This window comes from Pristiophorus japonicus, chromosome 5 (genome assembly GCF_044704955.1).
Source record: "Pristiophorus japonicus isolate sPriJap1 chromosome 5, sPriJap1.hap1, whole genome shotgun sequence".
NCBI classification, from domain to species: domain Eukaryota; kingdom Metazoa; phylum Chordata; class Chondrichthyes; family Pristiophoridae; genus Pristiophorus; species Pristiophorus japonicus.
Genome location: NC_091981.1, coordinates 35,284,074 through 35,297,171, shown reverse-complemented (window position 1 = coordinate 35,297,171; position 13,098 = coordinate 35,284,074). Strand labels below are relative to the sequence as shown.

General features: G+C 41.4%; 1 protein-coding gene across 3 annotated transcripts in view; it reads right to left on the bottom strand.

Moving 5' to 3' along the window:
• The window catches only part of LOC139264284 (ankyrin repeat and SAM domain-containing protein 6-like), a 64,158-nt gene that overhangs the window by 20,549 nt on the left and 30,511 nt on the right, over nucleotides 1-13,098 (bottom strand). Inside the window, exons 8-14 of one of the 3 annotated variants that reach the window (XR_011593306.1) lie at nucleotides 9,991-10,194; nucleotides 8,579-8,756; nucleotides 4,209-4,372; nucleotides 3,849-4,032; nucleotides 1,443-1,510; nucleotides 606-722; nucleotides 206-249 (exon numbers count right to left, since the gene is read on the bottom strand). Coding sequence is in view for 2 of the 3 variants with exons in the window: in XM_070880510.1 (XP_070736611.1) it covers nucleotides 206-249; nucleotides 1,443-1,510; nucleotides 3,849-4,032; nucleotides 4,209-4,372; nucleotides 8,579-8,756; nucleotides 9,991-10,194 (842 nt within the window). In the remaining variant the exon portion in view is untranslated. The remainder of the gene's footprint in view (nucleotides 1-205; nucleotides 250-605; nucleotides 723-1,442; nucleotides 1,511-3,848; nucleotides 4,033-4,208; nucleotides 4,373-8,578; nucleotides 8,757-9,990; nucleotides 10,195-13,098) is intronic. The other 2 variants (XM_070880510.1, XM_070880509.1) reach the window with 2 other exon arrangements.

Below are 13,098 nucleotides of genomic sequence, written 5' to 3'. Positions count from 1 at the left end.
CCATTGTCACAGTCACAAAAGATGCCCTTTGTGACTTTGAGCAGGGCAGTTTCATTACATAAGTAAACATAATAGCAGCTACCATTCGTTCTCGGTTGCTTAAAAGAAAAAAGGGGTTTTAAGAACCAATTTTGTAAATACGTACTATCAGAAACCATCACTAAATCAGACTGGGTAGACATTCTGTACTAGGATGAATACTTACCATCTGGTTATTTTCACTGCTAGAGAGAGAATTAAAGTGGAAGACTGCAGAAAGACAAAAGAAAATATAGAAATGGGATACTATATTCCATTGGACTATGCACAGAAATGAGCAAAAATACTATTGCAAGAGTCAGAACTGTCAGGGAATCACAATAACTAGGAGTAGTTTTAAAAAAGACTCCCTCTGGAAGGCAAAATTAAAAAAGGAGTACAACAAGAACTATTAGACCGAGCAAAATACTATTAAACAATTGAAAGCGGAACAGTGACCAACATTCAAAGTATCTGCTTCCCCTATCCACAAAAAAAAATGCATCAAAAATTAAGGAAACAAGAGGTTTTTGAACAAGTTTAAGAGAAAAAAGTTGTGAAAGAGCAAGTAGACCACCTTAGCTCACCTCTTAATGAGAAGCTCAAGACCAGCTTTGCCAGAGGTTTGAAAGCTGGCTGCATTCTTGCTGCATCTCAGCTTGGGAGTGGTGTCTGATCTAATTACAAAAAGATGCCAAGAATTTCTGATGCAGAAGATAAAAGTTGAATAAAGGTTGAGCAGTTAAAAAAATTTTGAAATACAATTAAGAATTACCACAGTGGTAGAAATAAAAGACCGATGATAAATCAACACCATGATCAAAATGATGTCCTCAGGCTCAACCTATCTAGCACTGATCACAGTATACTCATTTGAAGCAAAGTTGAGACCCACGCTTTAAAAGGAAGTTATTTACCAAGTTTGGTAAGAAAAATGTTTTAAGAAATAGCAGTTGGAATTATGGACAGGATATATGTAATCATAGTCATCATAGGCAGTCCCTCGAAATCAAGGAAGACTTGCTTCCACTCTAAAAGTGAGTTCTCAGGTAACTGTACAGGCCAATACAGGAATTACAGTCTCTGTCACAGGTGGGACAGAGTGGATGAAGGAAAGGGTGGGTGGGGAGTCTGGTTTGCCACACGTTTCTTCCGCTTCTGCGATTGGTTTCTACATGCTCTCGGCGACGAGAAAGTAAAGATCCTAGTATATGCACTTTTGAAAGGAATACAGCATACATTAAAGTTGCTCTTATAAAATAAAATGCTGCATGTTATGGAAATAGGTATTACTTTCCCTCTTACTCCATTCTTGCAGAATGGAGGATTAAGTATAATGGAAAAAGTTTTACGAGTTAAAATTCTACACATCATTTTGAATATGTAGAATATCATTTCTGAAGAAAATTAAATACTGGTATTACCTCTTGTTCCTCAAATATTGGTTGATATTTTTCCAGCGACAGCTTTTTTAGGATACTTGATAATTCATCTGGGGAGAAAAATAATAGAATACATGTGGTATTGGCTGAGATCACTTTAAAATCATACTTATTTGGTCATGATAGTGAACTTTGTTTGAGGCATGTCAGAAATTCTGTATGGACTCAAAGGACACACCTAATAAGATAGGAACTCTCTCATACAGTTTCCAGCCCCCAATAAAGAAAACAGAAACTATGCCCAAATTTAAGACCTGCCCCAGACACCATGGCTTCCAAGAATATGGGCAATGTGATTTTAATGCATTCTGGCTGTTTGATGTGCTGCCACTACTAGACAGGGAGCAGGAGAATCCAAATAGACAGAAGGAAACCTGCAAGGAGCCAGAATGGTTCATGGACAAAACAATTCACCCACTTTCAACCCACACCAGTCACCAGATTTCTAGGTTTAGAAACAAATATTAAAAAATCCAACAACTTGGATTTATTTAACGCAGTAAAATGTCCCAAGGCCTTTCACAGGAACAATTAACAAAATTTGACACCAGCGACAGAAGGAGATAGTAGGCAGGTGACTGAAAGCTTGGTCAAAGGTAGGTTTTAAGGAGCCTCTTAAAAGAGGTGCAAAAATGTGGAGCGGTTTAGGGAGGGAATTCCAGAGCTTAGGGACTAGGCAGCTAAAGGTACAGTTACCAATGGTGATTTGGGCAAGAGCAGGAAGCGTCACTGATAGAGTCATCAATGTACCAGAAAGAGAGGTGTGGGAGGGAACCTGAACAGAACTGGAAGAAAGAATGTTCCACATATCCCACGAAAAGGCAGACATAGGTAGGAGTTTCCAGTCGCCTGGCATTTTAATTCTCCGGACCACTCCCACTTGGACCTCGCCATCTTCAGCCTCCTACACTGTTCCAGTGGAGCTCAAAATAAACTTGAGGAACAGCAACTCATCTTTCTATTAGGCACTTTACAGCCTTCTGGACTCAACATTGAGTTCAACAATTTCAGATTATAATCTCTGCCCCCATTTCTTTGGACGGCAAGTGTTGATGACAATTCTGATATTCCCATATCACCATCATCATAGGCGGTCCCTCAAACGAGGATGACTTGCTCCCACGAGTTCACAGGTGTTTCAACTAAGAACCCGAGGTTCCAGTCCTGAACTCCAAATGGGGGGGGGGGGGCTGGGTGGAAGGTGCCTGTGCGTGAATCTTTTTAACGTGTGGTGACCGTTGCACACCAGTCACCACACGGGCCTTTATCCAGTGGCAAGAGTTAACCAGGACGACTGGAGACTTGCTCTAGTGCGCACACATATCGCAGTGTGGGCTGGCCCATGTTGCCCCTGGGCCCTTGGCTCTTCTGGGCCCCCGTACTCTCATTTGCCGCACCTCCGCCATAATCTCTCGCCGCTCCTCCGCCACAAACATTCACCGCATCTCCGCCACGATCTCTCGCCGCTCCTCCGCCACTCGACCTGCGAGAGAACACCTCCACAGGTCGGGCTATAAAAGAGCTGGAGTGGCAGGCCTGGGACATCGTGGCCCTCCGACCTGCGAGAGAACACCTCCGCAGGTTGGGCTATAAAAGAGCTGGAGCGGCGTACCACTTCAACCTCCAGCGTGAGCTGCTCCAAGTGTGCGACGATTTTGAGATGGGTGACTGGGTGATGTCATCAAAACCCTGGTCACCGCTTTGGAGCGTGGGCAGGAACATCGGCGGGGCCTAGGTAGAGGAAGGGCGGGGCAGATGAGCAGCGAGAGTTTGCGACATAAGTGCGGCAAGAGATCGTGGCGTAGGAGTGGTGAGATTTACACCTCCTCTAAACCCATTTTTTTTCCTTTATCATCTCCTTTCACCTTGCACCATCACCCCTTCGGTCATTTAATCTCTCCTGCCTTCCATCCCATCACAGACCTTCCCTTTTGTTCTTTCCTCTCCTCCCAAACCTCTTTCCCTGCCTCTACTTGCTTTAAAACTGTTACATCTAACCTTTTCCAGTTCTGACAAAAGGCCATCAACCTGAAACATTAACTCATTTTTTCTCTCTCCACAGATGCTGGCTGACCTGAGTATTTCCAGCATTTTCTGTTTTTATTTTGTGCTCCATTTCCAATTGTCGAGGTACTGAACTGTATGACTCATGACCATTGTCTGAATAATGCTGTGCTAATAGTTTAAATGGTTTATTGTAAAACTCAGGAGCTTTTCATTGTGAAAAAAAAAGTTAATCCATGCAACATCTCATATTTTCAGCAGCACCAGTGGCACACCACCCGAGTGTATAGGCGCATTGTACCACACTTAGTGCAATAATGTTTTTTGCCCAGATCTCTCTCGAGGGAAGTGGGGAAAAATCCCTTTCGTACATATCTGCATTACCTTCATCTGTGAGGGTTCCACTACTGGACCCACCACTGCTCTTAGACTGCTGATGTGAAGATGAGGACACTGATGATTCTCCCTGGGGACTTTTTGGGGTGGGGGATGGTGATGGAGTCAGAGTAGGAGAGGTGCTCTTCGAATTTGACGATGCACCAGACGATGGACGCTCTTTGCCACATTTCTGTATTAGCAAAATAAATAATTGATATGATCTTACACTGTGCAGTTCTGGTGCAACAATAGTTGAATTATCATCTTCACAATTCCCCAAGACTAAATTGCAGACAATCAGTCTAGTCTGAATTAGTTCGATGACAAATAGCTAACTGATTTTAAGGCAAGACTATAAAAAGTTACCTGTATGATGCAGTTACCCACAGTTGGTGAGGCTGGCAGTTCAGGAAGACTGGTTTCAACAGGTTGAGGCAGAATCTCAGACCGGTTTGTTTTTAATTCCGGTAAACCTGCTGCTTTTCGCCTTTGAGCTGCAATTTGTGACAGTACACTATCTGAACTTCCTCCTGCAAATGTAAAAATAGAAAATTTACATATTTTTTTTTAAAAACAGTTTAAAATTCCTAATTTGCTGGTAAGGAGTTACTGAGTAGGTTACAGGGGTGTCCTTTACACAACTAAATCCCAATCTCAGCCATGTTGTCCAGAAAGCCAGAGAGTGCAAGTAGACGGAAAACTGAGCAGTGAGCAGCTATTGGCTTATGCTCATGACTTCCAGCAGCCAGAGAGTGACACTAATGGAGCCTTGGAATCAGGTTGCCTATTTGACCCATGCTCCCACGGCTGGAAAAGACCACAAGTCGATCTCGTACATCTTATAGGTGTCAGTTGTGGCTCAGTGGATTGCACACTCGTCTGAGTCGGAAGGTTGTGGGTTCAAGGAACTTGCGCACATAAATCTAGGCTGACACTCCAGTGCAGTGCTGAGGGAGTGCTGCACTGTCAGAGGTGTGCCATCTTTCAGATGAAACGTTTAACCGAGGCCCCCTCTGCCCTCTCAAGTGGACGTAAAAGATTCCATGGCACTAGTTCGAAGAAGAGCAGGGGTGTTATCCACAGTGTCCTGGCCAATATTTACCCCTCAATCAACATAACAAAAACAGATTATCTGGTCATTATCACATTGCTGTTTGAGAGAATTTGCTGTGCGCAAGTTGGCTGCTGCGCTTCCCATATTACAACAGTGACCACACTCCAAAAGTACTTCATTGGCTGTAAAGCACTTTGAGATGTCTGATGGTCATGAAAGGCACTATATAAATGCAAGTCTTTCTTTTTATAGCTGTTCTAACAATTGTAACTGATTATGTGCTTCCCTTCAAGAAGTAGTTCCAATGTGGCCTTGGAGATCTAAGAAACTTGCCCTGACAACTTCCCTTAGTATGTTGTTTTAAGAAATGTAACACTTTTTAAGCTTATACTGACACTATGTTCTGATGTCCTGTACCAAATCAGGTGTCCCTAATTGATCTTCTGCATCCCAACTTTATTAATTTGAATAACCACATGCTCCTTTTTGCTATGGCCAATCACCTCCTTAAACCATTCTCCTTTGATCACCTCACTTTAAACATCAAGTACAAGGAGCTCATGAATTTCTGTTACCAAGATCTAGACCATCCTTGTTCTTGCTTCTGCTGCGTATTCTCCTTCCTTTTGCCTCCAAACTCACTTCCCGCTGCTTAAGCTAGTCATTACCTGCCAGCTCCTCGACAACTGTGAAAAAGAGCATTATCCTGACACGGTTCACCATACCATCTTCCTCCAACACCTCTCCTCTGTTATCCAGTTTCATTAGACTATCCTCATATGGTTCCATTCTGATTCAACTAACTTTTGTTCCTTGGCTCCTTTGTCTTCCTCATTCAAGTATCCAGCCATCAACTTTGTAGTAATACTGATTCTATTACACCCATCATTTTAACCATCTTGGTAAAAGGTCCTATACATGAACTTAACGCAAGTAAAATCCACTTCCTTTCTGAAAAAACCTCCATCAACGTCAAAGACAAACAGACTGCTGATCTCTACTGTAAACATGGGCAAAAAAGCCGGGCTCCGATTCACAGCTTTCTGAATTACAGAAGTTTTGCACTAAAAAGTGCGAAGTTTAGCCCCTGGTGATAGGTGGTCTGATCTTTTAATTAGACAAAAACAGCGAGACACAATCTTCACCCAAATCTCCGATGGGACTAAATGGCAAGGCCAGAAATTTATACAATCTTTTACGATCACCACCCCTTACTTAAGTGCTGGCCTGGATGCTTGGGCCCTGCTGCAGAGAATCCAGAACTAAACTGTCTTAACCAATCAATGGGTACCCAACTCCCATAGGAACTGATTAGTCCCCATGATCTATGCTTAGATCAGCCATAATGCTCCACTGATGGTGTTCAAAACCATCAATTAGTTCCACTTCTTATTCATTTAAGAAGCCTTTTCATCAGAGAATATTTGGCCTGCAGTTCCTGTGAGAAGTCTGAAATACAAAACCAGCTGTACTTAGAGAAATATGCTCTGGCCAACAAAAATCATGTGTAAAGAAGTTTCTGTTGCTCCCTGTTCTAAATTTCTTATATTTAGCTTTATATTTTTGGCCCCTCAACTACTAGAAATGGTCTGCTTATCCCATCTACCTTGTCCCATCCTCGAATAATTTTAAACACTTCTATCATATTGCTTGTAATCTTCATTGTTTTAACGAAAGCATCACAAGTTATCAAATGTTTGAGTACAGGCAACTCTCAATTATCCGTACATGGATCCAATGGCGAACCCGCTGCAACGGCACTTTTAAAAACTGAGTGTCCCATGTACAGCTGCACATTTCACTGTTTTTCCTAATCTCAGCACTGGAAAACAAGCTGATCCCAACTGCAACAGAAAGCAATGCAAAGCTCCTGTCCAAACTACTCATTTTTGGTCTTTAACATGCTCTTACACACCACCATTAAACCCACTCCACACACAGTCCTGCGCTGACCACTTTCCGCACCGTCCGCTGTTTGCACAGAAGTGCTGACATCAGTGAGTAACTGCAGCCCTGGGTGCAATGAATTATTTATTGAATGTTCCCACTCCAGAGAGTTTAAAAATATCCGCTTCCGACACAACAGGGTTCACCGTATCCTTGCCCGCGTTTTTACCTTTCGCTCCACGTCAAATTTGGGACCCAAACATTCTCGCCAAGTACGTGCACTCGCCCTAGCGGCAAAATCATTTACCCGGAATAGCCCAATCCCCGAGGGACCCGGATAATCGAGAGTTGCCTGTATTTGTATAAATGCACTGAACCCAGAGACTTGGCTAGATACCTAAAGAAAACTTTCACAAAAACTGACAAATGCAGAAAGCAGAAGGACAAATCTTCCCTTGGAATTAACCTTTTCTATTGTTCAGGAAGAGGCAAGTCATGTAGGCAAAATTCTAACCTCAAAAACATGTTGACATCTTCTCTTGTAATTTTACCCGCTAACACTGTGGATGGCCAGTATGTGGTGAATGTCAAAAAATAATTACAAAACGCTTCATGCAATCACAAAGCTACTTATGAATGCTCTTAAAAACTCATTGAATTGCACCCCTGTAACTCACTCCCAAGAATGCATGTGGAAGCTATTCTGTTTAACCATGTGTGGACCTCTAAACTACTGTCTACTTCTGATAATTCATTCATTATTTGTGCTAAAAAACCCACAATTATTCAATAATTTAAATTAGGATGCATAACTAACACAAAATAGGAATTTAGTGCTTAAATAAATTGAATCAGATTATTTGAATTATGCAACTTTGAATCACGAGTAAATAGTTCAAATTTACTTTACAAGGCTAATTGATTAATTAGCTGCTTGGTTGAGATTAACAGTGGAATGCTTCATTCACTAACCATAAAAAATTAGTAATTGAACGTTTTAACATAAACTGCTATACTACTGTGTTTACAAAAATATTTTTCTAACTAAATTGTTTTCAATGTTACAACGTACCATATGTAGTGGATACTGTTCAATGTATATTCTAGATAAGTGTATGTAACTGTGGAACTTCAAGCTAGACTTTTAAAAAGTACACTAATGTGTTACCTTACCACTGAATATTTTACATAGTAAAATGACCACATTATAGAAACTCCATCAACTGGACACAAATTTTAAAATAATTTACTTTAATATGTGCAGAGACTAGAGAAGCTGGGTTGTTCTCCTTAGAGCAGAAAAGGTTACGGAGAGATTTAATAGCGGTGTTCAAAATTATGAGGGGTTTTAATAAGAGCAAATAGGGAGAAACTGTTCACACTGGCCTGCGGGTCAGTAACCAGAAGACACAGATTTAAGATAATTGGCAAAAGAACCAGAGGTGAGGAGGATGATATTTTAAAAAATCAGGGGAGTGGGATTAATTGGATAATTCTTTCAAAAAAAGTCAGCAGAGGCACGATGAGCTGAATGGCCTCCTTCTGTGCTGTAAGATGACATGATTTTTCTGGATATAGACGTCTACACTAAAGCCTTGAAATGTTACCCATTCTAACAAATACAAAAATTGACCTGAAATGACCTGCATCTCTTAAAAACAAAAGATTGAGTGCCGAGCTTGAACTGCTAGATTCAATTTATCATCATCAGATTTACTATTCACACTGATCACTAGAAGGCGCCAATGTAGACACAAAACAGCTTTTAAAGAAGCAGACAAGATATCCCTCAGACCTGAGCGGTTATGTGGTTCATTGATGCAATGTCTACTGATGCCAGCCACTCCATTAGATCCACTAGAGGAATGTGGAGAATAATTGAAATGTCCCGAGTTTGGGGGAGAAGCTGGGCTCCTGTTAAGATTTGGAATAGGAGGAAGTTTAACAGATCTCCCCATCCTGCTGACAGAGGTCTGAAATAAATAAATGATAAAACAATCTAATTAACATTAAAAATGTGTACATTCACTTATTCTAAAAATGAAATCCCATCAGCATAAAAATCATTTTAGGGAAAGTCATTTGATGGACTTCTTAAAAACTAAAGACAACAAACTTCCCCAAAATGTTTATGAATTAGGATGTCTAAGTATCTTAAGTGACATAAATAAAGAGAAGTGACAATATGCTGCAAATAACTAGCTTTCAGATTGTAACAAAATAGGAGGTTTGAAATTACGGTCAACGCTAATGGGCAAACTTGTTTAAACAATATTCGCCAGTCTTAAATAACGCCTGTTAAAATACTACAAGAATGTGATACGAATACATTGAGCATTTATCTTCCAACATGCATCCATAATTTCTAACCTACAGTTGAATTATCTCTCGCCTTTTGATAGCTGTCTAAAGTATTTCAGGGCAATCAACTGTGCACTATATGGAGAGAAGATATCTTAGTTTGTATAGTTAATTTAAAAAATCCTGTACAACAGCATTTGATTAAACCACATTAGGATTTTGGCTACACCAAAAAAATACTCAGGGATATTCAGTTTCTCACCAAAATATGAGAGCAATTAAGTTACAAGTGAATTGCAGCGAATTTTCTAAAAGAAAAGAAAACTACTTGAGACAGGCAGAAGATTTGGTTTACTACTCCTGATGTTTGAAGCTTCAAAGATAAAAGGTTATGTTTTTTTAAAATAAAAGCTGGAGAAGTGAAGAAACTTACTGAAACTGGAATGGAGATCAATAAACCAAACTATAACAATGTGGAACTATTTATACAGTTGCCCACAAATGTTCAACATGAGCCAGACGATTTGAGTTAATGACTGGCATTCACTCCCACCTTAGTCACTTGAGTTTTCAAAGTAACTCACTAATGGGATACAAGTCACTTTGCACAATTCTTCGTCAAATATCCAGTTTATCCCATATGTTGGATTCAGTAAATTACATGTAATTATTTTAACTAAGTTTTAATGATGCACAGACTGATAGTTTCTGTGAAGTCAGTTCCCTGCTCTCAGTATCATTTGTACTGTTAGGATACATCCATTAATGTAAAATATTTAAATGGTACTTATACATACTGAAGTCTCCATCTACTGAAACTTGCAGCAACATCTATTACTACCTACTGGAAGACTTTTCCCACAGGCAAATGTGTTACAGCTTAATAAAACATTAAAAGAATCTTACTATGTCAGAATTTCCGCAGCTGTTGAAGTTAGGTTTTGCAAGGATGTGAGGCATAGATAGCCCAGTATGCTCCATTTTGCCATCTTTGTTCATTCGTGTCCTGTCAGAGCTCCATAGTTCAAAGTTTGATGGAGGCAAAAATGGAGGAATAACAGCTTTCAGCTTGTCACTGGGAAGACGAGTGAATGGTGCACCATTTCTCAACTGAAATAGAAGGATGTCTTAAGCAAAAGCACAATAGATACTTTTACAGCTTTAAATCACCGTCTGAAATGGATTGTATGCATTTTACATGAGTTAAAAGTGCACATTAAACATCCAAAACACACTTGGCAATACTTGGTCGACAATTCCTTGCAACCCATTTGAACAGTGCATTTACCAAGTAGAAATTATGGAAATCCAGTTATGGTAATTTTAATTAAATCAGTTTACCCTTTATTAAAAACAAATTATATGAAGAATAATGGATAGCAGGAGATCCCAACATAAGCTCGTGAGGGACTCAGTGCAGTAATGATTTAGCAGACAGTCCTTTCACTTGTTGGATTTTTCTCTCCTGCTCCTTCTCAATTCCTCTTCCACTTCCCTGCAATCTGACCACGTTAAAATCAAGACTCATGACAGAGTCTCGTACTCCACTTCATTCTTTCCAGTAGCTCAAAACTGTGAAACTTCTTGCCTCCTCTCAGTTTTTCCCTCCTTCTAAAACCTTCAGGCTTTTAAACCCTGGCTTGGTGTCAATCACTATTTCCTGAATCACCAGGTCAACTCTCTTACTCTCGTCTACCTTGGCGTTGTCATAAACTGTGGATCTTGGTCCTTCATATTGATTTCTCAATTTAGAAAAAATTTAGGGCATAAGTTCAATTCAGAAACAGATTTAAGATCTTCTCTGATTTTGGATAGTCTCAATGTAGGCTCCAGTGTCAGACACATTTCACTAAACGAACAATGTAATTCAGGAAATATACAAGGATAACTAATATGGGAGATGGACACCTTCACAACAATGCAGTGTGGGAAGTCTTCTGAATTTGGGACAAAGGAGCATGTTGGGCAACAGTATGAAGAGTTTTGGTGTCCAGTGGCAGCATAGAACATAAGCAATTGGAGAGGAAAATCTCTGAAATTATTCTATTAGCAGCACTAATATTCTTCACCTCGAAAAGATTCAACCCCAACTGTCCAGCCTTTGGTCCACCATTCACCATGACATTTCTACAGCTACCGATCAGCTCAACCACACCCTCCCTCACCACCACCATTGATACCCTAGTCCTAATAAAATAATGACTCTCTCTCCTGGCTGTTCCCCGATACGGCCCTTATCTTTGCTCCCTTAAGTACAAGGAACACAGACTTGAACAGATATGGCAGACAACTGGTTTAGCGATTCACCGCCAGATCTGGCTGGACCATATAAAGCATTATCGGGTCCTGTTCTCGTCTGCCAAAATTGCTCACTATTTCAGAATCATAATGGAATGCAAAGATAAACCCGGCTTCTGTTCTCCATTGTCAACCATCTTCTTAAACCCTTCCCGGACTCCATCCTCACCTCCGACAATAAGTGTGAGGAGCTAGTGGACGTCTTTGTCTCCGAGATTGAAACCATCTGTTCAGCTGCCTCTGCCACTTCCCTTCCTGCCCCTAGCCCACCTGGCCAAACTTCCTCTAAGGATCCCCCCCCACCCTAGCCTTGACCTCACTTCTTTCTCCAGTTTCTCTCCGATCTCCCCTAATGACCTCTCCAAGCTCATAGTGTCCACTTCCTGCTTCCTTGACCCTATTCCCACCAAACTGCTGACCACCCAACATCCTTCTGAGACTCCCATGTCAGCTGACATTGTTAACAGTTATCTCTCCTCATGTACCGTCCCCCTCTCCCTCAATTTTGCCATCACCCCTCGTCTCAAAAAAAAACAACCCTTGACCACCCCTCCGTCCTTGTAAACTACCACCCCATCTCCAATCTCCCTTTCCTCTCAAGTTCTTGAACGTGTTGTCGCCTCCAAAATCCGTGCCCATCTTTCCCACAACTCCCATGTTTGAATCCCTCCAATCAGATTTCCACCCCGCCACAGTACTGAAACGACTTTCATCAGTCACAAATTACATACTTTGAGACTGTGACAAAGGCAAACCATCTCTTCTCGTCCTTCTCGACTTGTCTGTAGCCTTTGACATGGTTGACCACTCCACCCTTCTCTAATGTCTCTCCACGGTCATTCAGCTGGGTGGGACTGCACTCACCAAGTTCCATTCTTATCTATCTAATCGTAAACCGTAGCCAGAGAATCAACTGCAACGCCTTCTCTTCCTGCTCCTGCATAGTTACCTCTGGTGGCCCCCAAGGAACTCTCCTCGGCCCCCTCCCATTTCTCATCTGCATGTTGCCACTTGGCGACATCATCCAAAAACACTGCGTTAGTTTCGATATGCATGCTGATGACACCCAGCTCTACCTCACTACCACTTCTCACAATCCCGCCACAGTCTCTAAATTGTCAGACAGCTTGATCGACATCTACTTCTGGATGATAAGAAATTTTCTCCAATTAAAGATTGGGAAGACCGAAACCACTGCTTTGTCCCTACCACAACATCCCTTCGCTAGCAACTTACTCCATCCCTCTCCCCAATATCTGTGTGAGGCTGAACCACGCTGTTCACAACCTTGGTGTCATTTTTGACCCTGAAATGAGCTTTCAACCACATATCCGCAGTCTCCATACCATCGCCCGTCTCAGTCCTTGCCTCAGCTCATCCCGCTGCTGAAACCCTCATCCATGCCTTTGTTACCTCTAGATTTGACTACTCCAACGCACTCCTGGCTGGCCTCCCACATTCTACTCTATGTAAACTTGGTCATCCAAAACTCAGCAGCCTGTGTCCCAACTTGCACCAAGTCCTGTTCACCCATCACCCCTGTGCTTGCTGACCTACATTAAGCAACGCCATGATTTAAAAATGTTCCATCCTGATTGTCAAATCCCTCCCCATCTTTAATCTTTTTGACGAAACGTTTGGTCAACTGCCCTAATTTTTCCTTGTGACTTGATCTCAATACTCCGGTGAAGCACCTTGGGACGTTTTACTATATTA